Consider the following 25,059-nt stretch of genomic DNA (forward strand, 5'->3'; position numbering starts at 1 on the left):
ATCAATTTCATGATCCATTTTCTCCAAAAGATCTCCATCTTCCACAGCTATAACAAAAATTTAGAAGTAATATAACGATAAAATACCATCAAAACCTTTAAATTTCCAATATTCAAGAGAAACTTGAAATCTCGTTTATTTACTCAGCAACAAAATCGTATTTACCTTCAGAGAACCTATACAATTTTTGCACAGCTCGATATCTCTCCTTTAAACAAAACATCAAAGTATGTTGTTCCTAACTTCAAAGGGTTCAACTCAATTTTTTGATCAATTTCTCTCGTCCTATACGCTCGTTTCAAAGCTTATAATACCATCTACACCTTTGCCTTGTGTTCCATCCATGGTTCCTATGCATGCAATTTTATTATTATCGTTCCAAAGGATCTTCGCATTTCTGTTTCGCTCGTGATAGGTATTCACATCTGTTTTACCGTGCTGTTTCATCTTCTGCGAACGATATGGTCGGAAATGATATGACGTTGAATACGCACAGGTCGTTAAACGAGAATTAATTCAAGATAGATTCAAACGGAGTTAATTAAGTGATCCCAATTCCACAGCCTTGGGGGCTGAACGCGTTTTCCTTCCGAACGGTTCGCTCGTGTCGAGCGATGCAAATTTCAGCAAGTGTTTCACCAGCACGTGTTTACTATTAAATTTATTTATTTCTTTTTTTCTTTTTTTTTTTGATTTTTTTTTTTTTTTTTTTTTTTTTTGGCTCGGTTACCTTCAAAGTATATTTGCGTATTTCTTGAGCGATTTTTAAGGTATTATTTCTTATATTATTGGAAACAGTAATAATTTTTAGATTAGTAACAAAAGGTACATTTAAATTTTATACAAATTTTAAGGAAATTGGCATAGAGAAATACCAAATTACTGACATTCCTTGTAGTATGTTATTTTAATTTTACGTAATAAAATAAGGTGTTTCAATTTGAATTCATTAAATGCTGTCTTAAATATTCAATTTGAGAATTCTTTGGAGAAAGTCGAAAAAGATTTAGAACTATTCCCTAATCGATAAATAAACGCTTCAAGAATTGAGAACCACTGACTCAGGGGAACTCAGTTAATCGAGTAATACGAATAGTTCCGTGATACTGCAGAAGCCATTTACTACGTTCGCCTAACATGATTTTATCGATAAAAGAGAGATCACTACTTCTTCCCTATACTTGATACGTAAAAATAAAAATCTTAAAAAAAAGAAAAAAAAGAAAAAAACTCGTTGCCGAACATTTATTTTCGTTCTTTCTGATACAAAAAGACCATTTTTGTAGTCAGAAACTTAACCGAGCAGCTTTCTCAACACACCGAAATTCGAACATTTATTACACACTTCTTATTCGGAGACAATGAGAGGAAAAAGATTATAAGATTCTATGGAAATATTATGTTAGAAGAAAGCTGTCAGTACCTAATAGGGTGGTCCTTCTATAGTACACACGTATACCTATAATAGCACAATAATAGATTACAACGACTACAACATTTATACGTATTTATCCGATAGTTTTTAATAAACTATGAGTTCCATTTAGTCACATTTAACAATCTAACAATATAGTCCCCCCATATCTAATTTATTCCTTAACTCATAAAATACGTGCTTTAGCATATAAACAAAGCATAGTATAGTGAATGTTACAACTAAAAGAAGATAAAAGAACATACTTTTTGCTTCAAATAATTAAGATAAAATTTAGATACGGAGCTTTCAGCTTATGAAAGTCGAAGAGAAGATATATATTCCATTTGGTCATATTCTATTTAAATTCGTAACTACTCGTTCCATTTACGTTATTAACAAAACATTTTTATCGACAAGCTACCTAACAGAAAGACCTTTTTGTCACTCTAAATTGCCTCAAAAGAAAATCCCTTGTCAAACATACCATGTTTCTCGTACGAAAATCCAAAAAGGATTTTCCCTCCTTTCATTCCTTTGACATATGTAAAAACAAATTAACCAATTAACCAACAAATTAGCCAACCGTCTGATATAACCATACCTCGCTCTTTGAATACAAAAATCTATTCAAATGAAATAAAGGGGAAGAAAATAAGAATAAATATAATTACTCAGGTATAATCTTCTCGAGGTATAATTATTCAGTTACAAATGATTCTTCGTTAACACACTACATACATACACTACTTCTTTTACACTACTTTTTACTACTTCGTTAACACACTACATACATACACTACTTCTTTTCCCGATGGCTGAAGCTAATCGTCGATGTTTATAAGGTACGAATTTTGTCAACGGCGCCATCGGAATCTTTATTGAGAAATTAAAATATTACAATTACTATCACTAAGCCCAGCGTCCACAACACAATATGTTTTTCAAGTCTAGATGAACTATCGACAATGACCACATCAGATCCCGACCAATATTCATTGTCAACCTCATCCAGGCATTGGAACTCGCAACAGCGGCGTCCAATGCGGAATTTCTTGCAGCTCTGTAATAAAAAGAAATCGATTAATTGTACGGATCAATCGTCACTAGACTACTCGAAAATCCAGGTCATTCAAAGAATGAAAGAAAAAAGAATTGCTCCAATTCAACCATTGCTTTTGCAAAACTAGTATTTGAGAACCATTGGTCAAATATATTATAACACTAAACGTACATTTCGGGAAGAATAATTTGTGCTATGAAACAAAATTTCATCAGCAGTTTCAACTTAAATATAGATCCGACGATTATTTACGAACAAATAGTATAAATCTTTTAGCAATATGAAATTCGCAATATTTATTCAAATATTTATATTTATAGTACGCCATTAGCAAAGAAGACATGTTTGCGTGCGTTATCGATTTTACGCTTTTGCCACGCAAACATGGAAATTGCGATTCAAAATTGAATTTGCACTGAAAACGGTTGACGTTACGACACCAATAACATATTTCAAAAACATTGATGATATCATACGGAATCAGAGAGATTCTATGAGAAGTTAAACGCATAATCATCCTATTGTAAATAACAGGAACAGAAAGTACACAAGGAATAATACAGAATCATCCTATCCTATTCTACAGGATTGCTTTGATTCGAGCTCAAACATAGGCAAATCTGAAAGAATTTTTCGCAGAATTTCCTTCCCCTTTGAATTGGGTTTTATACAGAACGACTTTAACCTTTTCAAGGAAATACCTATAGAGTGTGACGATCTATGATTTTAAATAGAGAGGTATATCTGAAAAGAGGTGGATGTAAAACGTAGCATATAAAACGTAGATCAAATCTTTATTCAAGGATTTTTTCTCTTCGCAGAGAATCAGGTTTTCAAGAACGATCGAATATGTATGCACTCGATTTACACGTGAAGTTGTCATTAAAAATATTGTTGCGTTTAAAAAGATAAATATTGATTTAAATTTAACGAAATTGTTAGTCCAATTGTTTTAAGCTTAAACATATGTAGGTGTCACATTTATATATTGAAAATCTGGGTGCGGCATTAATTAACAAATCTAGTCACGCGCACACGTACTTTAAAACCATGCTTGAAAATCGATATTCCCTGAAACAATGCATCGTTCTGCGCTTCCAATCTATTTTCGCACGAAGAATCAGTCCATTCATCGTTGTCGTCACCATCGCTACTGTAATCTATATTACTCGAATAAATACTATATCTTGATTGGAAAATCGCATATTTTAACGAACTTTCTGTGTGTGCTTTTTTTTTTTTTTTTTTTTATGATTTTAATTGGCAATTTCCGAAATTGAACTATAGCTTGAGAATAAACCGATAATATTTGAGAGTATATATACATACATACATCATGTTTTTGATGGGTTTTGTAGTAAAATAATTGTAGAAAAAGCAAACTTTACAGCAAACAAAAGAAAAAATTACCATATTCGAGTAATAAATTATAGAAAATTACCAATGTAAATTAAAACTTAAAAAGAAGAATCTATTACACGTAATAAAGAGAAGGACTTGTTCACGAACGGCAATTCAACAAATACAGTCGTTGCAGAAACATAGTTTTACAAGGGAGAAGAATCTCTCTAGGAACTCGACGATGTCACGTCAAGCGAAAATTCAATAAACTGATTACTAACCGTATTACCAGCGGCAATCGTGTTACGGCAATTCGTAAATAAGTTAGTCGTCTATTTGGAGAAACGTCGCTGGCAATATCGTCACATTTTAATTACGTCAGCGCTATCAATTGGTCTTGGAAGAAAGTTTTCCATTATGTACTTTTGCCCACGGCGTCGTTCCAACAAATGAATCCGAGTTTTGAATCGCTTTCTCTTATATCACGAATTTGTAACGGTGTTTCTTCAAACTTTAAACGATTGTAATGAATGCCTTTGCGTACAAAGACTGATACCTGGTTTGACTAGAAGCTTCAGCTAATTAGTGCCCCAGTTAATTTGGATGTTCACTACCACGCCACTTAAGAAGTGGCTTCGTGTCCGAGCGGATTTCCCCCAGGTAAAAAAAAAAAAAGAAAAAGAGAAAGGGGAAAAAAAGAAAATGTCTAATCCTATGTATTTATTTCAACTGAAATCTTAAATTAAATATTTATTAACAATATTCTGACGAATATGCAATGAAAGATAAAAACAACTTTATTTTTCTTATAGAATGTCTCATGCTTCTTATTCATTTTATGTTTCTCGTTGTCAATGCGTAACTACTTATCAGCCGCATGAATGCTAAGTTTTACTACTGAGAAACGAAGAGACATATAGCTGCAAATATACGCTACCTCGCGTGAAAAAACATCAGATACATTAACCAGAAGGAATATCCGATACATATAAAATTCATAGCGTAGTTATTTATACATACGGAATAATTCTTTCTGTATGAAATATTCTTTCTTCTGAATTCTTATTATAAATGTATGTCCATTTCCTACCTTAAAATGTCTCTCCTTTGAAAAACTCCATTTAAATATAACGATTAACAAAATATTACCAATAAAAATATTAAAACGAGATGCTGAAAGAACCTTTTAATAAAGTACAAATGATTATTTCAACTTTAATTCTGTTAAATTTGAATTGAATCATTTATAAACCGAACAGGTGTATAAAATTTTATTGCGTAAAAATCGTGAAGCTGAAAATTAGGAACGAATAACGAATGAGTAACCTAGTTTCATTAAAAGGTACGTGTACGCCGATCCGCGTAACAACTTCGACACTCCAATTATTATAAAGCATGTATCCTTCAGAGATTTTTTGCGCGAACGCAAGATACCTTTTACACATGCAACTGAATAAGTGGAACCTGATTTTCAATATTTCTTCTTGTAGAACTTGTAACAACGTAACTGTTTCACGAATATTTTCCCGGACACTTTTACAACGATGCGTAGAAATCTCCTTTTCTAATTAATAATTTCAGCATTTCTCTGAACAGTTTCGTTGCGATTAAAAAATATACAAAGCTTACGACGTGCTTGTTTAAAAATATTTATATGGAACAAGATTTCGAATTTGTCACATCAATCGCGATCTCAGCAGGTGTAAATTAATTCGTTCTAATGAACGAATAAATTGAACGGCTCGTGACAAAAATTATCCCTGTCCATGTTTGTCTTTCTAAAACTAATTCAAGGCGAGTTAAATGAATCGCTGTGTACCCTATTCGCGCAGCATGTGTTTTAACGACCAGCATGCAAGCGTTAACGGTGTACTTTAGTTTCTCATGGTTGTGTTAAGCTGGTTGCTCTTAGAATGAGCATATACTTACAAAAGGAGGTGAACAGAAGATAGCCCGGCACCATTTTGGCTGCGAATTGTAACAGAAGCAGATGTTGCAAACCGATGGTCCCGGCACATACATCATTCCATGCGAGACAACTTCTCCTTCGAAATCAGTACAGTGTTTTCCTAAAGCCGCTGAAAACGATTACCAGCGTCAATATCTTTGCCACTCGACAATCGTACGCGCAGTTACGCTAACCGTTTTAACGCCACGCAGCGTGATCGCTCTATTCGCGTACCGTGGTAAATTGTGCCACGATGTATGGTCACGATCATTAATTCGCAACGCGCTCAAGCGTGCTCGTCGCGAGTCATATCAGAGTTTCCTCTCGTAATTACTTGTTTTTCAAATAATCATAAACCAAATAAAAAAAAAAAAAAAAACCAATATAAAAAATTACCTCTTGAATCGGAAAACCAAATCCTGCATTATAGAATGTTATCACGCAAACGTTTGTTGTAACGCTTCCAGTATAACCGATGAAATGAAGCGCGAGCACGTCGAACGGTATATTTCGATGAAAAAAACAGGATGAAAAAGGGCTGCGCGATCGCATCGATCGGTACTCCTGGCAAATAAATAAACGAAGCGCTATCGCGCTGCATAGCACAAACCGATACGGAGTCTTGAAACATCCGACACTAAAACGGTTAATAACATTACGAAAACGACCGTACCAGGAAATTTTTGTTCAACGGATCCGCATTGCGGCTATCACGATGCTTCTTCGTTGCATCGATGCTTCATCGATGAGATTAAAGCACCGTTGAAATAGGTTATTCGATTTCTTACATGGGGAAAAAGTTTTTATATCGTGTTTGCTGTTTTACTTCGCAAGTGTGCTTCACAGTATACGTTAGAACTCCAAGTCGAGCTATCCGAGTTAAAGTCTCTTGAAACTTGAAACGGCACTTAAAGGATATAGGTATAATAGAAGGTTCGTTTAAAATTCAAAAGTGTATATACGTACATATACATTTGAATAAAAATAGCGGATAATCTCAAGTAAAAAAGTAGGTTCGTGTTAGTAAAATGGTTTCAAAATACTTGTCAAAAGTCAAACGACTTGACTAATTAAGAATGGATGTAAGAGATTGAAAGCAAAGGGCATCTAAAAGTATCAATTAAGTAACAAACTCACGGTGACAAAGAGGTTTTCACTCGCTCGAATTCAAATAAATCGGTTAATTTGAGCGAAACTTTAGGTGCACGAGAAGCGACACGCGTCCTCAAGGACTACGAAGGTTCTACTCGAACGAATGAAAACTTTTCTCTGGCCCGGTGTGTATACACAAGACGTGCGAATTTAAAGTGCAGATTGTATTAACTGAAATAATTGGTTGGTTTGATCAAATTAATCGTTTTAAGCTGAAATGACGAAGGTCATCCAAGTAATTGATGTCCACTGTAATTATTTGTTAATCGCGCGTGGAATCGGAACGATTCGACCTCGTTCCAACGCGAATCGTTACTAAGGCAGAGACGGCAATTAATAATTGTCGCGTCATTTGTTCGATCGTGTTCACAAATTCAAATACGGCTGAGTGGCGGAAACCATTTATAACACGTCCCGTACCGCGTAGGTCGTATACATATCTCAGGATGAATTTTTCGTACTTCGCCGCATATATTCTCCATGTTAGACATACCATAAAATATTTCGTGCAATCCCGTATTCCTGTCTAATGTCAGGAATTCTCTTTCCATAGGTCTGCGTTTTCCATATTATCTATTTTGCTTATCAGTAAACATTCTTACAATTTGTGATTAATACTGTACGTACAAGAACGTTAAGTTTTTGACGTTATAATATTTCACATGAAATAATAATGGCTGTATATCGACTAATTTATTAATTAATTAAATTCGTGTATATCAAGTTTCCTATCATTTAATACTTTCGTGTAACCACAGGGATTTGATACTATGAAATGAAATATAAAACTTGGTAAAAAAACGCGCTTCGTTAGGAAATGAGGGTAATGATGCAAATATTTTTTGTAGCCATTATATAGAATTTCGATGGTATAATTAATCAGTATCAACTTACCAGCCCCTAACGGGAAGATAGTGATGAAAATAGCCTGCACATAGATGATCATTGCAGGTATTGTCGCAGACAAGTCCTTCATGATTGTGAAGGATCAAGAAATTTGTCGCTGTAGTAAATGGGAAAATCAGGTGTTTTAATGTCAGTAGTGCGGGCACTGGAATGCGTAGACCAGAAATATCTGCGACAAAAATCAGAATACATTTGTTTTCACATGATTAGATCAATTTTGTGTAAGACTAAGCTGATTGAACCTAACACGGGATAATTGTCCAACTTACGACCTTAACAAGCCCGCTTGATTCCCTATAAGTGCTTGAAATTGATGCTTGTATTCTTTCCAGATTAACAAGCTTTGCCCCCCCCCCTCCCTCTCTATTTCCTTAGATCGAGTTAGACTGCCACAACATATTATCTTTCTTCTTTTCTTTTCTTTTCTTTCGATCTTTTAAAGTCTTAAATCGCTGGTTATTATAGTGTATACATTCGATTACTCTGTAAGTCGTAAGTACATGTTTTACGTTATTTTTCATTTTCCAGCTAAATTCCACAAAAACAAGAAATATACTTCCAACGTGTTTTCACGTGTCTCTAGCAAAGATCTCAAAAACAAGTTGCGGCGCAATTTAAAACGACAAATAGCACTGTGTGTCTCGTTGTGGCAACGCACGCTTCGTCAGCTTTTTAAAAGCGCTCTCTGTCTGCTTTTTTCTCTCTTCACCGCCTATTCGTTTTTTCTTAACGAGTGAAACCGTTTTTACGAGGACGGGAGCACAGAAATGACGTACTGGCAATTCTGTTTCGTGATGACACAAGCAGCCCGGTTTCAGTGAATTAAACCTGGCCCCAAGCTTCCAATTATCTCTCCCTTCCTTTCCTTTATTTTTCCCTTCTATATCGAGTTTGAGGTTTTCTAAATTTCCATTACAATCAACTATGGCTTTTCTTTATTTTATATGTTAGCCGATGATTCATGGCAAAAGCGTCGGCTGTAAAAATATTTGGAGTTGCAACAGCAACAAGTGTGTTTTCTCAAACAGAAAATATTGGAAGCGTACTCGTTGGCAAAACAGTTCACGGATAGTTCGTCCTCTGCTTGTTATTTGTTTCAATACCGTTAGCAAATAAATTCATGAAACATAGTGGTATCGCATAAATTGAAAATAAAAGCTTTGCGTATACTTGGGAGTTGAACTTTGGCTATTATACGTATGTTATATATATAGAAGATTGCTTAGAATTTGGAGCTTAATAACATATCTCAAAATCATTGACATTAAAAAAGGTGAACCTTACTTACCAAATTTCCTTCCGTCAAATGATACATAAAATGATACATAAAAATTGAAAAAAATAATATACATAGTTTTGACTTTCTTCCGCATTATAATTTGAATCACTCGATTTATTCGACTAAAGATAATCAAGCAATAACCTCACTTTACACGTATTCTCATCACGTGAAATAGATCACATCAGGGATTTTCAAAAGTCGATGGAATATTAATAGCGATTAATTATTTATGGATGTATTCTGCACGGTTAAAGCAATCGCCTAGTGAATTATCGAGTTCCAGGAATATGAGCGGTAAACAGGATTGCAGCTATAAATGACTCTCTAACGTGTATATTAGAGATGAATTTGATCATTTATCCTCATAATACGAAATACGCTTTTAAGTGGAAATCATAATTAACAATTTCTGGCAGCGAAAAGTAAATAAATCGATAGGTTTAAATCAATATTAGAATTTCTTAATATTTTTATCAAATATTTTTATCAAATATTTTAACATCGTAGAAGTGTCGTTGGAGAGAAATATTAGGTTGTTCGAAAAGTTTCTTTCGTTTTATAAAGAAATGATAGATGTACGATATTTTTTGCTTTATATTATTTTATTGAATTATGTGCGATCCACCTTTCTCCAATTTAATATAAAATAACATAAAACAAAAAATGTTGTGTATCTATCATTTCTTTATAAAACGAAAGAAAATTTTGCGACAATCTAATAGAAATTTAGCTTTAACACAATATAAAAATGGATTGTTATGCCCCTAGGAGATAAGAACAATATGATTAATATTAATAATGAATACGTTAACGTAACGTAAAGCAGCTTTTGCAGAAGGCTATTACCTGAAAATGTTTACTAAAGAATGATAACATAAATTTTCTTAAGTACCCCATTTGATACTTAATCTACTTTGTAAATACTGTACGTCCTAACTTTGAAAGAATGCAATTTTAGCCAGAATGTTTCAAATTACCTAGCCGTATTGTTTCCTTGTAATATAATTTATATTTACATTATCTCGCGTAATTCTTTCCACTTTATTGACTTCTAAACGTTAATGTAATATAATTTTTATAATATAATTTTAATCGAAGTTATTTAAAATTTGTAGTATCTCATCCCTACTAGAATAATATTAACAAATGTGCAGAGCTCAAGTCGAATAACACCGGCTCAGATAAATAATCATCAAACTTACTTTTGTTATCGTCGATGTCAGTGATTTTAAACCAGCCAACGTCCATGGCAATCAATATTATTTAGCCGGTCTTAACGCAATGTAAAAAGCAAAGAAAAGAGGAAGGAAGGAAGGAACAGGGAAACAAAGAGATAAAACGAATTTTTCATTTTCTCGAAACTAGATCGAGTTTCAAGCTGCTCGTAAAAGAGTCTGTAGCCAATCCGACTAAATTCGACGAACCGCGCTTTAAAATTCCCAGAGAACTGTGATAACCATCGAAATCTGTACAATTTGTCGATTCATCGCTTGATTAAAAAATGGAACAAAATGAGGCTGATCAGCCGGCCTTTGAACTTCTAATTATCCCTATCGTTATACCCTAGGTTGAATGCTACGATATAAACCGAAACAGCTATAAGTAGGGTTCACGTGATTGCCGCCATCTATTATTCACGCGTTACACATTCGCCAGACAGACGCGTCTAACGGTTGACATTGTTTTCTACCCTCAGTTCCAACGCAATTACGTTGCTACGTGCAATCAAGTCTCGAGTGAAGCTAATGATAAGTTGTTGTTCGATCCTACACAATTACTAAAATTATTCAAATTAAACTAATTTAGTCTAAAAAAACAAGTAATTTCGTTATATATTTCCTTTCATAATAAGCCATGGTTGGAATATAGTAGCTGACGAAAATATTCGTATATTTGTAGAAACATTTTAGGGCTGTATTATGCATAACGGCACTATAGAATTAATACTGTAACAGAATTCTACTATCATGGTTATGCTGGTAATATTCGAAACAAATCTGAAAATCTATGTAGATGTTGTAAGATATTCAGTACGAGTACTGTGCATTACTGGTATGTACATAATCACGACGAGATAAGGAAGGTACTGTTCTCTATTGCTCATCGCTACCCGTTGCTAGTAGCAACGTACTATGCATATATATCTCGTAAAGATTTTAAATGTAGCCAACGAGACCATTTTTAATATTTGACTATCGTGACCCATTACAGTTTCATCACTTTCAATTAATTGAACACGACCCGCGCCTTAAGACTAAAATACACAATATAAGTATGGCACAGAAAATCTTTTAAAATTTACGGACGACTATTTATGGTATTTAAAGGCAGCAAAGATAATAATTAGCTGCGGATTTTCCTCGAATCGTAGCATACAATATGGAATCTGATTATTAAAAATTACAGTGGAAATACAGTGGATTTCCATAAGATATTCGTGCTTGTGGCATTTTGGAAATAAATTCTTAACCCAAATGGACAACCTCGATATTCGAGAAATTTTGTGAAGCTGACATCAATGGCGATATGTACTGTTGTTGTGCTATCATCTCATAGTAAGCTGTATTGATTGCACTTCTATTCACGGAATTGATTTATTCCACACAAAAGTTGACAACAATAATCGAAAAAAGAAAAATATATTACCGCCTTTCACATCAGCATACACAAGCACATAGGATTTCACACGAATATACACACTTGTAAATTCGACGAAACGATCAAATTTAATTATTTTTCGATTTTTCGGGCATCAAGTACTACATCAAACGTTACACATCAAACGTTAAAATACGGCGAGCATACAAAATGTACAAACCACTCTAAATTAATTAACTTTGAACGTTATTGATTAATTAAAAAAAACCACTGTTGCGTTGAGTTTTACATTTTAAAAAGTTGTTATCCGTTTTTGCTTTGTTTAAAACTAAAAATACGACTACGTTCATTGTAAGTCGTAAATATCCCTTTTATTTATTTAAACAAACAGATATTTAAACAAACAATTTATAAATATATAATTTATTTACGTATATTTGTAATATCTGTTTTATAAATTTGTACAACCATTTATCCATTTATCTATTTTATTTGCATATAATTTTTATAGACTTTTTTTGTTTTTTTAAAGAACGAAAAATTGTGATTCTATTTTAAGACATGTCAGGCTGAAGCGATACGCGATATATATTTCTATTCGGATTTCACCGTCGTCGTAACCGATGCTATTGGAAACGTTTCACAATAGACGTCTTAGAAGCGCTTGCAACGTCCGTCATGTGTAAGGCTCTACCACTGAATCGCGGCTGCCATTTAGTGATTAAGGTCGATCACTTAGAGACGTTAATCCGCCATAATGGTGAGCAATACATCGAAGCCATTATTGAAAGCATAGTTACGCTTTAATTTCATCGATCTTATTCACAAATAGAAGTGTACAAATTATAGGATTTCCAAATATTTAGTTTAGTTAAAAGGAGATATGAAAATGACAGGTATATTCAAAGGATAAAACAGAACCGTACGATTGTAAAGTTTCAAATCATTATAACTATTTAAATTTGAAAAATCCTACTATATTTATACAATATATTTTTATTAAGAATGGAAGAAATTTCGAAAAATCCGCCAACAATTTTTGCTGTCGTCTTGAAGCACACCATATGTTAAGCTTCTTCGTCGTTACAAATTTTATCGCGGATGTAACGAATGTTTCGAACATGTAGCACGCACGCGTCAACGCCTACATTTGGATTTTAAATATATGTTTTATGCATTAAATGTATTTGTACTTTCTTGCGCAATTTCTTTTAATTTGTTACGATATGGAGGGTTTAATTACGTTTAAGATATCTATCTGAATCCTTTAAATTCAAAGTTCTTTAAAAAATTACGTTACGTAAAATAATCGTTTTTCCACTTTATTGTATCATAAAATAGTTACTTAAATTCATATTACTTAAAGAATCTTTCTACAGAAAGAATAAAAAAGAATAAAATCCTATATGTTAAATTTTACGTGGTTGATGGAATACATAGCGATGACGAGAACTAACTACAGACAACAAGAAACTATTAGCGAAGGCAACTGGTGACTATGAATGTTGTCTCTATAATATGTGGCGACTAAGGAGAACAACTACCAACTACGGATAACAAGTAACAACCAACTGTCTCGTTTCTAAGAGGCAACTAACTTGCAATTATCCCCCTTTGATGGTTTCTGTAGCGTGATATACGTCTTGAACGTAGTTAAAGAATATGGTCGCTGCTGAATGGCGATTTGACAGCAAGGCGATCCCGCCAGTTCAAAGCTTGACATTGCAAGCTACCGAAAACCATTAATTAACCATCTTGTTATCGAATATCTAGCTTTCAGAAGAACCCTTGTGATATGATATGACGTCATGACATTTTTATGACGAAGATGAACAAACACCGACCTCTAACGAAACAAATTTTTATTAAGTGCCGTATGTGGGTTGCAGGCCGGCCAACCAAGGAAATTTATCGAATGTATAAAGTAAAATATATACGAATATATTCGATATATCATAAAATGCCCGCGTTATATCGTCTAACAGCATAAAGAAAGCTGAATTTAAGGAATTAAAAAATTGAAATACCAATTATAAGAGAGTTAATTAAATTCAAACCTATCGATGGTCTCATAAAGACCTATATTTCCTGGAAATTGATATCTTCCGAATTCTAAATTCTCCTTAGAAAGTATCATAGAGAAAATATGAAACTTGAAAAGTACATCACGCTGATGCCTCGATAAACCGTCGTGTCGATAAATCCATGTGTCCGAGCGATGAATTTTCCCCAAACAACAAAAAACTGAAGGGAAATCTTCTTTGAAGAACGTGACAAGGTAGGGGAAGCGGGAACAATGATCACGCGATAAACTGATGGTTTATGTACATATAGAACGAGTGTTGCGAGAGAATTATCGAGAAACAAAAAAAGAAAAAATAATCGTTGGCCGGCGCGACTATACGCTGTCGACGGGCAAACAGCGACTGAGACTAACTGAAACGAACTCTGTCACAGTATGAGCACGGGCTGCGTTCGCGGGTCGATCGAACACGTTCTGCGCCTCTCCTCGGCACCGGCGTCAAAGCCACCCCCGATGGCTGCAACGCACTGGTGCACTTGCAACATTAACCACTGGTCCTTCCTTTTTCGTGTGATATTATACCAGCATCTGTGATGCCATTTCAAAGACCGCAATCAAAGCATTAAATGCCAGATTAAAGCGACGCGATAATATTACCCCAATATTCGTCCGTAAATGTTACCGTATAGATGTTTAATTAAGCATTATTATGCTTCGAATAATTTACTATCACATGTTCCACAAGAAAACATATGTTTCACTTTTCCCCGTAGTATGATTGTAATTTATAACAAATATTTATAATTTATAATTTAAAATATTTATAATTCATTGAAAGTATCTTCCTGTCACGATTATAGGCGTAAAATGTCAAATTAAAAGTAAAAAATTAAAAACATATGGTATCCCGAAACCAAACGTACGACATGGCGAATCACGATGATACGATAAAAATTGATCTATGTCTTGATTTATTCAAACAGAACGAACTTACTCGAACTTTTCCAGAATAAACGATTTATTCGATAATATCCGTCACCAGCTTCTCTTCAATCAACGGTAACAACTGACACCGAAAGCTCGAGAGACCCGAACGGTGAGACGTACCCAGAAGCAATGCGGTTACCTGGGCAAAGAGTCCCAAAGACTAAGGACGTGGGAAATTTCGAGAAACGGAAATGGAAACTGGAGTGGCGCGTCAATCAGCACTGACGGAAACTAATAAAAATGGAAAAAACCAAACTAATTCGTTTCACAAATTATTAAAACGATATTATTCAAAATTTCACTTGATTTTCTCACTGCACACGTCAATATTTGTCGAAACATCAATATTAAAAAGTTAATAAAAAAAATATCCTCTTTCTTCATACCTGTCTTTCTCCCGGGCGGCGAAGGAATACTAGAATGTTCGAGAACAACGGATACTTTTTGATTTTATCTCAATATCAATTTCAATCTTTTTAAACGAAATATAATGTTCTTCGTTCGATGCTAAAGGAAACTGAGAAGAAACGTCGAAAATTCATTAATAAAACGAATTTCCTTGTTTCTGTGAGATAATAAACTTGATATACGTATTGATTTTTAAAATCAATATAGCTAACCAATGGGCACACTTTTAACAAGGCTGATGGAACGTACCAAAAATCTTTCAAGGTGGTCTTGGCAACGGAAGAGTCGAAAATATGAGAATTATAAATGAAAAATTCCAATATTTTACAGCTGGCAACGATAAAGAACTCCAGATATTCTCCTAATTAATTTACAACAAATTCGCGTATATGATCGATAGCTGACGTCATTGTGTCCCACAGCTCTTGTAAAACGATAAGAATTTCCTGGAAAAGCTTGTAACCACGAAATGAAAAAGATGATAAAACTTCTAACAAGAGTACTGAGACGAGCAACTTTGTACTTACCCCTTCGGAGTAGGGAACGTGATTAAACGTCCGCGAGTTCGAAACTTTTGTAAGTCACTGCACGGCCGCTGCTTATGGTGGAAATGTAATAGATATAAGTACAGAGCGCGTGAGCGAACTAAAAACGCGATATAGGGATAAAGAGAGAGACCGTTCCGTCCTTCTCTAAAGCCCGCGTACTTGTACCGGAAATATGTAACAACGGTAAACGAGCGCCGTCAGTGTCCACTAGTGTGCATGCCTGATTAAACAAGGACAGAAAATGCTTATATATAGCCTTCTCTTTCTATTTCCATGTCGTATCCATCTTACTATATAGTAGACAGGACTCGACTGTTCCATCATTATATTCGCACCCTGCTTATGTGTGCGAACAAATCGTTCGTCTCCTGTTTGATGCTCAATTTTCAACGGAGTTGAAGGGAAACTTTATAAGAGAAAGAAAGTTACGGATTGTCTCAAAGTGATAAACGAAAATTCTCGTAACTATCGAAAAACGATAGTCAATACAAGGATATCATTATCACATTTAAAACTATCACAATGAACGGTGAATCATCGCAGCAAGGTACCACAAATAAGATATCTCAATCTAAAGAGGTAAGGAATATTCTAGATTTTGCACTTTGGAACTTCCATGACAGTCATGAGTGTGTTTTGTCATTGATATGCCATATTGCGTTTTTCACAATTGTTGTTCATTTTTTGATTGATTTTATATCTATGATTTGTATTTGATTTTGTATCTATGATTTTTTCTTTCTATAATTCTTATAATTATTGTCAATAATTAATTATTTATAACCATTTACGCTGTATTATATATCATTAAGATTTATCTTTGCGCGTATCAAGATAGTAGATAACAAAATTATGTGTAACAAATTTATTAAACTCGCAATGTAACAGAAAATTGCATGAAAATCTTTATATTATTAATAATTATTGTTAATAATAAAAAAAAAATAAATGTCGCATTAGGAGGAGAGTCATACTTCGGAACGTAATCGGAACATATTGTACCTTATATGTGATTATTTGGAACGCAATGGGTGAGTACATTGCAATTTAGATATCTTCTTAGTTGCAATTTTTTTCGAATAATATCGGTGACCAATCGAAATAGAAATTAGTGCGGAAAGAGGGGAAGGAATCAAAATTTGAAAATCGACATCGGTAACTCGGTTGTTATAGAATAACTCAATCGATAACGTAGATAAACTAGTTATAAATGAAAATATATTTAAATTCAAACTTTAAAAATTAGAAATTAAAAAGCAGAAGGATAGAAATAGAATAGATAGATAAATAGAAAGGATAGAAATAAAACAGTTGTCCCAATTGATGATTATCGTATAGTGTGTACTCATAGCATAAAATTTGTTCAATGAATTAAAAATTATATTTTTTAGATATGTAGACATTAGCGATGTATTAATCCGGGAAGCTCGTCTATCTCGGAAATATCGAGTCTGCGACAACGTCAATTTGGAAATTATTCTTAGAGAATATGAAAATTATTACAAGATGAAATTCCAAAAATATCCTATATTGTGCAAGAAAATAACTGAAAAGGAAATAAAGACGAGGGAAATGACAAATGCGAACAAAGTGTAAGAATTTAAATTATTTAACACTATTCAACTTTCTCAACGTATTCAACGTATCTATTACAATATCATTCAATCTTCAAAGAAGTAGTAAAACGTGTCAAATCTGTTAGCAAACAAACGAGAAGTGAGTCTGTATCTGGGTCTGTGGAAGGGAGGAATGCACAACAGAAGATGAGGGGTGATGCTACGGATGATATTAATCTTGCAATGACAGTGACACCAATTTCTGCCAATGAAAACTATGGATCTTCATCACAAGAGCTATTTAACGTCTCAATGGAACAATTCAGGCAATCAAAGATATCAAACTGTGCTCGGCACCTTTATATAGACAATCCAGAATTGCAGAAGATTGCTGAAGACATTTTATCCGTAAGTTATTTTCAATTAATATACGTATTGTAAAGCTTTTTAAAAATAAAATACCTATCCTTGGATAAACAATATCCAACAAATGTATTGTTGTATATATCCACTGTATATCCAACAAATACCTTGGATAAACAATCCACTGTATATCAATATCCTACAAATGTATTGTTGTATATATCCACTGTATATCCAACAAATACCTTGAATAAACAATCCACTGTATATCAATGACACAGGGATTTCAGTAAAGCTTTAAATAATGAATTACATAACACTCAAGGAAATTAATACGGAGATTATGCACCATTTCATCTTTGTATTGTCGCAGGAAATCATACTGAAAAAATTTAATGTATATTGGGACAACATTGCAGGCCTAGAGGAATGTAAATCTGCCATTAAGGATGCCATTGTGTATCCCCTTAAATACCCTATCTTGTTTAAAGGCCCATTTGCTCCCTGTAAAAGTATTCTGCTATATGGACCACCTGGTACAGGTAAGATACTCGTATTTCTTTCATTCCCATACATGTTTACAAGCAATTATGAAATAGGGAAGACGATGTTGGCGAAGGCAGTCGCAACAGAATGCCAATGCAACTTTTTTAACATAACGGCCAGCTCATTGGTGGACAAATGGAGAGGTGATTCCGAGAAGTATATCCGTGTAAGTTGATTTCCTTTGTCTATGAAGAAGAGATTCTAGGTTTAAAAAGATTTGTTTTTATTTGTCGTCATTCATATATAAATAGAATAGTTGTTTGGAAAACGAAATGATATTACGTTCGTGATGAAACAATGAATTTAAGGAATTTTGAATATAATATTTAATAAATAATAAATACATTTGTTAAACTGAACAGGTTTTATTTGAACTTGCCTATAATAATTCGCCAACAATTATTTTTATCGACGAGATTGACTGCATAGGAACAAATAAAAGAGTAAAGTATACATTGTCTAAATTTGCAAAGACATTCAGATCAGAACTTCTTTTTAGATTGGATAAATTAGTAATTAACAGAAATTCTGATGTAGTTCTTTTAGCCGCATCTAATTGCCCTTGGTATGTATATCATTTATAGCTATTTCAATGTTTTCTAAGTAGAAAATATCTTAATATCATAATTATTCATTATCTTAATCTTAATTATTGTGTTGTTCGGAATATTCCTTCGTTATTATTAATATAACAGAACAATAATATTTATTGTAAATATATTATTAGGGATATTGATGCAGCATTACGCAGACGCCTTGAAAAGAATATATACGTATCATTACCAAACGAAGTTACTCGATTTGATATGTTCAAATTATACCTTAGCAACCGATTATTAGAGAATATGGATATTGTGAGTCACATAATAAAATCTACTGAAAAATATTCTTGTGCGGATATAAAATTGCTTTGTACGCAAGCATGGCAGCTAGAAATGAATCCAATGTTTAAAAGACTTGAAGAAAGAGAAACATCTATTACGACTTTGAAATATGAATTAAAGAATTATAAAATAATAGCAAAATTGTTAAAAAAAATGTCACCTACAGTTACGAATGTGGATAGATATGAAGAGTGGAAAAAATGTGTATGCCAAGACAAGATATTTTAAAAAATATAAATGGTTATCATATAAAAATATAAAAATATAAAAATATAAAAGTATAAAAATATAAAAATATAACTCTAATCAATACTAAAAAATAACGCTCTTGAATTATTTAATCTCGTGCAAAAGAATTACTATAACTTATTACGCTTTGCGCTTTCAATAGTCAATCAACAGAGTTCAGTCTAACGAAGAAGTTCCCTCCTACGCTAACGAACTGTCCTGTTTTTGCGTCCAGGCTTTCAGGACATAAATTAAAATATCGTACATAGGCACAGCGTAACAGCGGCTTAAATTTAAGTTACAATAATAATCTTAAAAAAAAAAAAAAAAAAAAAAAAGAATGTAATAATGCATGGCTATGTCGTACCGTCGCGTATCGGTACTTTTGCCTGTATCCACCCTACAATCAGAATTCAGCGTTTATTCTGGAAAAAAATCATGTAAAAAAAAAAAATATGTAAAAAACCTGGAATTAATAAACAAAGATTTAAAAAAATCAACAATTAAACAAGGGATTGAGATGACCAACCCCGGTCACGCTGCGAACTTCGAACGCGGAAGAGTGGAGCCGTGGCCATGATGGGTGATTCCAGGAATCGGTCGCGTATGGCAGGATCTGCCATGCTTTACCGATCCCAGCCGCGCCGATTTCCGTCAACAGGCACAGTAACGGAGATATTTGGAACAGAAGCAGCCGCATATTCGTCTATCTGAAATTAAAGAGATGATTTCATGTAGAAGATACAAATTCGTTCCCTGATATTGAAATGCCGAACACGAGGAAAATGAGACATGCAAATGACAAAGTCGATGACCAATAGGAAGATGACATAAACAATTGTAGATTGCAAGGAAAATTTTGAAAAATGATACGTGTTCTAATAATAGAATATAAATGATAAAAAGGAGAATGTAATTGCCATTCTTCTATGTATTTTAATTTATGAGACGTAACTTCTGAATGACCTGTAATAGCTTTAAATACATTTACTGGAACTGGCCAAGCATAGAAAAAGGAGGCTTAAAAGAGAAAAAAAGGGAATAGATGAAATCGTAAATTATCAGTCTAAATGATAATGTGAAACCATGAAAGCACCACTATGAATATAAAATGATCCGCACTACTATCTACTTCATAGTATACTCTATACGTTTAAAATGCTTCATTAGAAGCTTAAATCTATCAAAATACAGCTCCTAGGGAAATGTAAACTTTCACATGAACACATAATATCGATTTTCTGATTGAAACGTATAGGCAGATATATACTAGCATAAACCACCTTCGGCATTTGGCTGCATGGTGCAGCACTACTCTCTCTGGGATATCCTAGCCATTTTCGGCATTTGGCCGTATGGTGTAGCACTAGCTCTGTAACATAGAAAACCATAGGCGTCAGTTCTTGTTATTTCCTCTCTGATATATGTTTACTTTAATGTCACTTATTCAGGCGCTTGATATATTGTCGGAATGAAATTTTAGTAATGTGCAAGTAATTTTGAGTAGATTAATAAAGTATAATAAGATATTAGATTCATGTATGTACATTACATATTAACGAAATTGAAACTATGTTTTCAAGTGACATCAATCTTTATGTCTAGTATATACATGTGTATTGATCTATAAGTCAGTGTTAAAATAACAAATAAATGGCAGAAGAAGGAAAGAAGATTTCCTTCGGTTTTGCGAAATCTATTAAGAAACCTGTGTTAAAAAATGCTATTCCACAAGAAAAAAAGAAAGTTGATTACATTGAATGCCTTGATGAGAAAGGTATTAAAGTAATAGGGTGAGTTCAAAAAGTAAAATTTTTAATCAAGAAACATATAACTTCAACCTATCCTATAAAAATCACCAATAGCGGAATATATATATTTGAAAACAATTTTTTTATTTCAGTGAGGAAGAAAAAAAAGATGAACCTCTAATTATTCCATTACTAGGTTCAAAAACCTGGCATGATAGAATTGTTAATAAAATAGATGCAAACATTTTCCTTCCGAAGGCAGATAAGGAAAAGGTAGGAGACGCTAGTGTTAACGAGGCAAAATCAAAGCTATCTAATGGAAAAACATCGCCAATAATATCAATAAAGAAAGAGCCAGTTGAAGATAGTGAAAATAAAGTTGTTACTTTAGAAGAGCAAGCGACAAAGGAAATCATTGAGGAACTTAAGTCAAAGAATAAATATGAAACTAAAACAAATGATTTAACTTTACCTTTAGTAGAAGATGAATCATTAAGAGGCAAAGAACAGGTACGTTATCAACATATTGATGTGCGATGCACAGATGTGTTACATTTGCATATTATAAATATCGTTTTGTATTTTTCAGTCTACGTTAGAAGATTATGAAAAAATTCCTATTGATGCTTTTGGTGTAGCAATGTTACGGGGAATGGGATGGCAACCAGGAAAGGGAATTGGTTGAAATGAAAAGTATGAATTTTACTCTGGATTAAATTAATTGTATGTATTTAATACATCACTTTTTGGAAAGTAAACAGAGAACATCATTTTTTATTTCACAATCGTTCATTCTAACTATTACAGATTAGTAGCAGCTGTCATACCAGAATTACGACCAAAAGTAGCATCGCAGAAGAAAAATACAGATTCCAAAAAAGAAGAGGAAGAAGTTAAAATCGAGAAAGGAACACTTGTGAAAATTATAGCTGGAAAACAAAGTAATAATTATAGTCAAATAGAAGGATTCGATGATGATGCTGGAAGGCTCATAATAAAACTAGCTCTTGGTGGAAATATAATATCTGTAAATGAATTTATGGTACAGCCAGTGACTAAATCAGAATATTCTAAGAACTCAAAAGTTCAAAGTTAATATGAAGTGTTAGTTTTTCATTAAGGGACTTTTAAGAAAATAAATTTGAATTGACATATACGTATAAAGACATAATCGGACATGTAGAAAAACTAATTCAAGAGTACCTGTAAGTGTGTTGTTGCATGCAATTTTTTAAAGGTCCCTTCTATTTTTATACAAAATATGATAAATGTAGAGGTTTTAGCTCTCAGTATTTTATGGGGTTAATTTCAGATACAAAAAAGTATGAGGAATATAAGGACAAGGAATCCAAGGGACTCGAGCAAAAGATGGATAGAAAAAGATCAATGTCCCCTGACCCCGAAGACGGTGAAGATGGTGACAAAAGTAGTAATAAAAGAAAGAAAATCGGAAGTACGATGCACAATAAGAACAAGTATGATAAAGTGGGGGATAAAAAATCAGAAAGACGAAAAAGGCGCTCCGAATCTAATGATGACAGCGATAGTGATTCTGAAAAGAAGAGACGGAGAGAAAGAAGTAACTCTAATAGGAACGATTCTTATAAATTAAAAAGATTGAAAAAGTCAAAGAAACATAAGAAGCACGATTGTTCATCTGAAAGATCAAGTAAAAAACATAAAAAGAAAGACAAAGAAAGAGAAAACGTTAGAGATAAGAAACCCAGAGATTACGCAGACAGAAAGAAACACAAAAGACGAGAAAGATCAAGATCTCGATCATTTAGTAGGCAGTAATATTTTCCAGGAACGTATTCGGTCACTTTACTTTCAAGATAAATTGTACAATTTTATTTATACAGATTTTATAATAAAGTGTATTTTTACAAAATATTATATTTCTTTTCTTACCCTTAACTGAAAATTACATTTAATTATAATATGTAATAATGTTTACAATTACATCAAAGTTAATGTCCTAAACTTTATCAATAATTATTAAAAATCCCCGCGTATTGTTTACGTAATGTTGATATCGAGTAGTAACATACATAACCTCAAAGAACATTATGATACTTACGAACATCGCTAAACAAGTAGTGCGAACGATGTCGAGTAAGTATTCACTATGTATAAAGTATTTATAGGTAAAAAGTATGGGAAATATATAACCGAGTGTATTTAACTTTTCCAACATTTTAGCATTTCGCTTGGCGTTGGTACAACTTCAAGTAAATGAAGTAAAAAGCAAAAATGTAGAGCGGGCAGTTTCCTACATTTCCAGCGCGAAAGAGCATAATACTGATATTATCGCTCTTCCTGAATGCTTTAATTCACCATATGGAATACGTAATAATTTGTTTCTTTTTCTAATAATTTATTATATGTATAACAACTATATAGAAAAAAGTAAAAGTAGACAAATTACCTTATCGTTTATACTTCCATAAAGATTGTGAATTGACTCGAGAATATAGAATTTCCCCACTTTTATGATTATCGTGATTTTTGTATAAATATATTTTTTAAGATACTAATAATTAGGTATTTATAAACTAGTATTATCAATTATTTTGTATTTATAATTCCACCTATAGTAGTTAAAAATTAAAGTTAGTTAAAATCTAACTTTATGTTTCAAAAAGTACTAGCAAAGTCGTTAAGTAACAAGTCACTGGTACTAACCCAAATAGCATGATTGTAATTAAACAAACATTTCTAAATATTCATTTTTCATCTTGAACCTGTAGAAACAATTTATTATATGTACTATTATCTAAGTAATTATATATTTAAGTAAATCGAAATATAAAATTTAGTTATTTTAATAATTTAAAAAATAAAAAATTGACAAGCATTTCAACCTAATTTATAGTTGGAACAAAGGACAGTTATTTTTCATTAATTGAAATATTGCAATGCAGAATAGTTTCCAAAATACGCCGAGAGTATTCCTGATGGTGAAACGAGCGTTGCTTTATCGAAGACAGCTAAGGAAAACAGCATTTATGTAGTTGGTGGTACGATACCTGAAATAGAGGGCGATAAATTGTACAATACCTGCTGTACTATTTGGGGTCCCGATGGAACTTTGATAGCAAAACACCGGAAGGTAAATAATATACCTCCATGTGGCTTTGAAATTGAAAATATCGGGGTGGAGAAAGTGACTCTATCTAGGAATAATTTAGGAATATACATATGTACATACGTGTACTATAACCAATTCTATAATTTAAAAAATATGTTATAGGTTTATAAAATACGTTTTGATACGAGAAACATACATTTTTGTCGTAATATAATATATAAGTTTTTGTACAATATATTTGTTTTGTAATATAAATTTTTCACATACGAAAAAACTTATTTTTTCTTAAAAAATATTCCTTCTCAAATATTATTAAATGATAAAACTTTTTAATAAAAGAAAGTGATAAAAACGCTGTCAGTTATTAAATAAAAAACAATTAAAGTTTAAAAGTTCGTAACATTGATGTTAAATTACAAAAGTTACAGCAATAGAGTTAGCAACTATATTTTTATGTTATTAGATACATCTATTCGACATCGACATTCCCAACAAGATTACTTTCCGAGAGAGTGATTCACTCAGTCCTGGTGATTCCCTAACAATGTTTGATGTGAAGGGCTGGAAAATAGGTATTGGCATTTGCTATGATATCAGATTCGAGGAAATGGCACGCATTTATCGGAACAAAGGTACAGTAGCTTAATCGAACAATACTTAACTAGCAGGAAAGTAACTATCTTTCTTAAATATATTCTATATAAAATATAATCAATATAATCTGTAACTCTGTATAAAAAGGAGCTTAATTTAAAAAACCAGTATATTCGCTGAAAATGAAATAAATAAAAGAATTAGAAGCACGACAAGAGGACTGTTCTCGCATATTCATAAATTATGGAATGTGGACTGTGCACCTACAAAGTTAACTAAGATTCAGTGGTCTCATATTTCCCGTTTCTCTGTGTTAGGTTGCCAAATGCTGATATATCCGGCGGCATTCAATATGACCACTGGACCACTGCACTGG

General features: G+C 33.0%; 4 protein-coding genes across 6 annotated transcripts in view; 2 read left to right on the forward strand and 2 right to left on the reverse strand.

The window, feature by feature from the left end:
* LOC126915254 (integral membrane protein DGCR2/IDD-like) overlaps positions 1–14,993 on the reverse strand; it is a 45,047-nt gene extending 30,054 nt beyond the window's left edge. The window contains exon 1 of one of the 2 annotated variants that reach the window (XM_050719754.1): positions 14,722–14,993. The gene's annotated coding sequence lies outside the window, so the exon portion shown is untranslated. Of the gene's footprint in view, positions 1–10,308; positions 10,899–14,721 lie in introns of those variants that run through there. The other variant, XM_050719752.1, reaches the window with a different exon arrangement.
* LOC126915256 (integral membrane protein DGCR2/IDD-like) lies at positions 2,157–8,112 on the reverse strand. Its single transcript, XM_050719756.1, has 4 exons — positions 8,094–8,112; positions 7,813–7,993; positions 5,748–5,896; positions 2,157–2,477 (listed from the first exon to the last, which is right to left on the reverse strand). Exons 2-4 carry the CDS (start codon positions 7,892–7,894, stop codon positions 2,304–2,306), a joined length of 405 nt encoding a protein of 134 aa, XP_050575713.1. The 5' UTR covers positions 7,895–7,993; positions 8,094–8,112; the 3' UTR covers positions 2,157–2,303.
* Positions 14,994–15,947: 954 nt separating the features above from the next.
* On the forward strand, positions 15,948–18,719 carry LOC126915399 (katanin p60 ATPase-containing subunit A-like 2). Its single transcript, XM_050720023.1, has 7 exons — positions 15,948–16,249; positions 16,631–16,701; positions 17,062–17,262; positions 17,373–17,634; positions 17,963–18,131; positions 18,189–18,301; positions 18,498–18,719. The coding sequence occupies exons 1-7, from the start codon at positions 16,193–16,195 to the stop codon at positions 18,717–18,719; spliced, it is 1,095 nt and encodes a 364-aa protein (XP_050575980.1). The 5' UTR covers positions 15,948–16,192.
* Positions 18,720–20,823: 2,104 nt separating this feature from the next.
* Positions 20,824–22,206, forward strand: LOC126915251 (G-patch domain and KOW motifs-containing protein-like). Of its 2 annotated transcripts, none has more exons than XM_050719738.1 (4): positions 20,824–21,040; positions 21,151–21,508; positions 21,588–21,721; positions 21,806–22,206. In XM_050719738.1, exons 1-3 carry the CDS (start codon positions 20,901–20,903, stop codon positions 21,681–21,683), a joined length of 594 nt encoding a protein of 197 aa, XP_050575695.1. In that variant the 5' UTR covers positions 20,824–20,900; the 3' UTR covers positions 21,684–21,721; positions 21,806–22,206. The 2 variants fall into 2 exon arrangements, with proteins under 2 accessions (XP_050575695.1, XP_050575696.1); XM_050719739.1 differs by having other exon boundaries at positions 21,588–21,691; positions 21,806–22,045.
* The last annotated feature ends 2,853 nt before the right edge of the window (positions 22,207–25,059 follow it).

The sequence above is a fragment of the Bombus affinis genome, chromosome 4, assembly GCF_024516045.1.
Source record: "Bombus affinis isolate iyBomAffi1 chromosome 4, iyBomAffi1.2, whole genome shotgun sequence".
In the NCBI taxonomy this organism is placed as follows: domain Eukaryota; kingdom Metazoa; phylum Arthropoda; class Insecta; order Hymenoptera; family Apidae; genus Bombus; species Bombus affinis.

What these genes read in the sequence shown, in the direction of transcription:
- LOC126915256 (XM_050719756.1), bottom strand. Translation starts at nt 7,894, where the DNA reads ATGAAGGACTTGTCTGCGACAATACCTGCAATGATCATCTATGTGCAG. An exon ending in TATCTTCCCGTTAGGGGCTG is followed by an intron (nt 5,897 to 7,812) that starts GTAAGTTGATAC and finishes AATCGTTTTCAG; the next exon opens with CGGCTTTAGGAAAACACTGT. An exon ending in TCTTCTGTTCACCTCCTTTT is followed by an intron (nt 2,478 to 5,747) that starts GTAAGTATATGC and finishes TTTTTATTACAG; the next exon opens with AGCTGCAAGAAATTCCGCAT.
- LOC126915399 (XM_050720023.1), top strand. Translation starts at nt 16,193, where the DNA reads ATGAACGGTGAATCATCGCAGCAAGGTACCACAAATAAGATATCTCAA. An exon ending in AGATATCTCAATCTAAAGAG is followed by an intron (nt 16,250 to 16,630) that starts GTAAGGAATATT and finishes ATGTCGCATTAG; the next exon opens with GAGGAGAGTCATACTTCGGA. An exon ending in ATGACAAATGCGAACAAAGT is followed by an intron (nt 17,263 to 17,372) that starts GTAAGAATTTAA and finishes CAAATCTGTTAG; the next exon opens with CAAACAAACGAGAAGTGAGT.
- LOC126915251 (XM_050719738.1), top strand. Translation starts at nt 20,901, where the DNA reads ATGGCAGAAGAAGGAAAGAAGATTTCCTTCGGTTTTGCGAAATCTATT. An exon ending in AAAGGTATTAAAGTAATAGG is followed by an intron (nt 21,041 to 21,150) that starts GTGAGTTCAAAA and finishes TTTTTATTTCAG; the next exon opens with TGAGGAAGAAAAAAAAGATG. An exon ending in CATTAAGAGGCAAAGAACAG is followed by an intron (nt 21,509 to 21,587) that starts GTACGTTATCAA and finishes TGTATTTTTCAG; the next exon opens with TCTACGTTAGAAGATTATGA.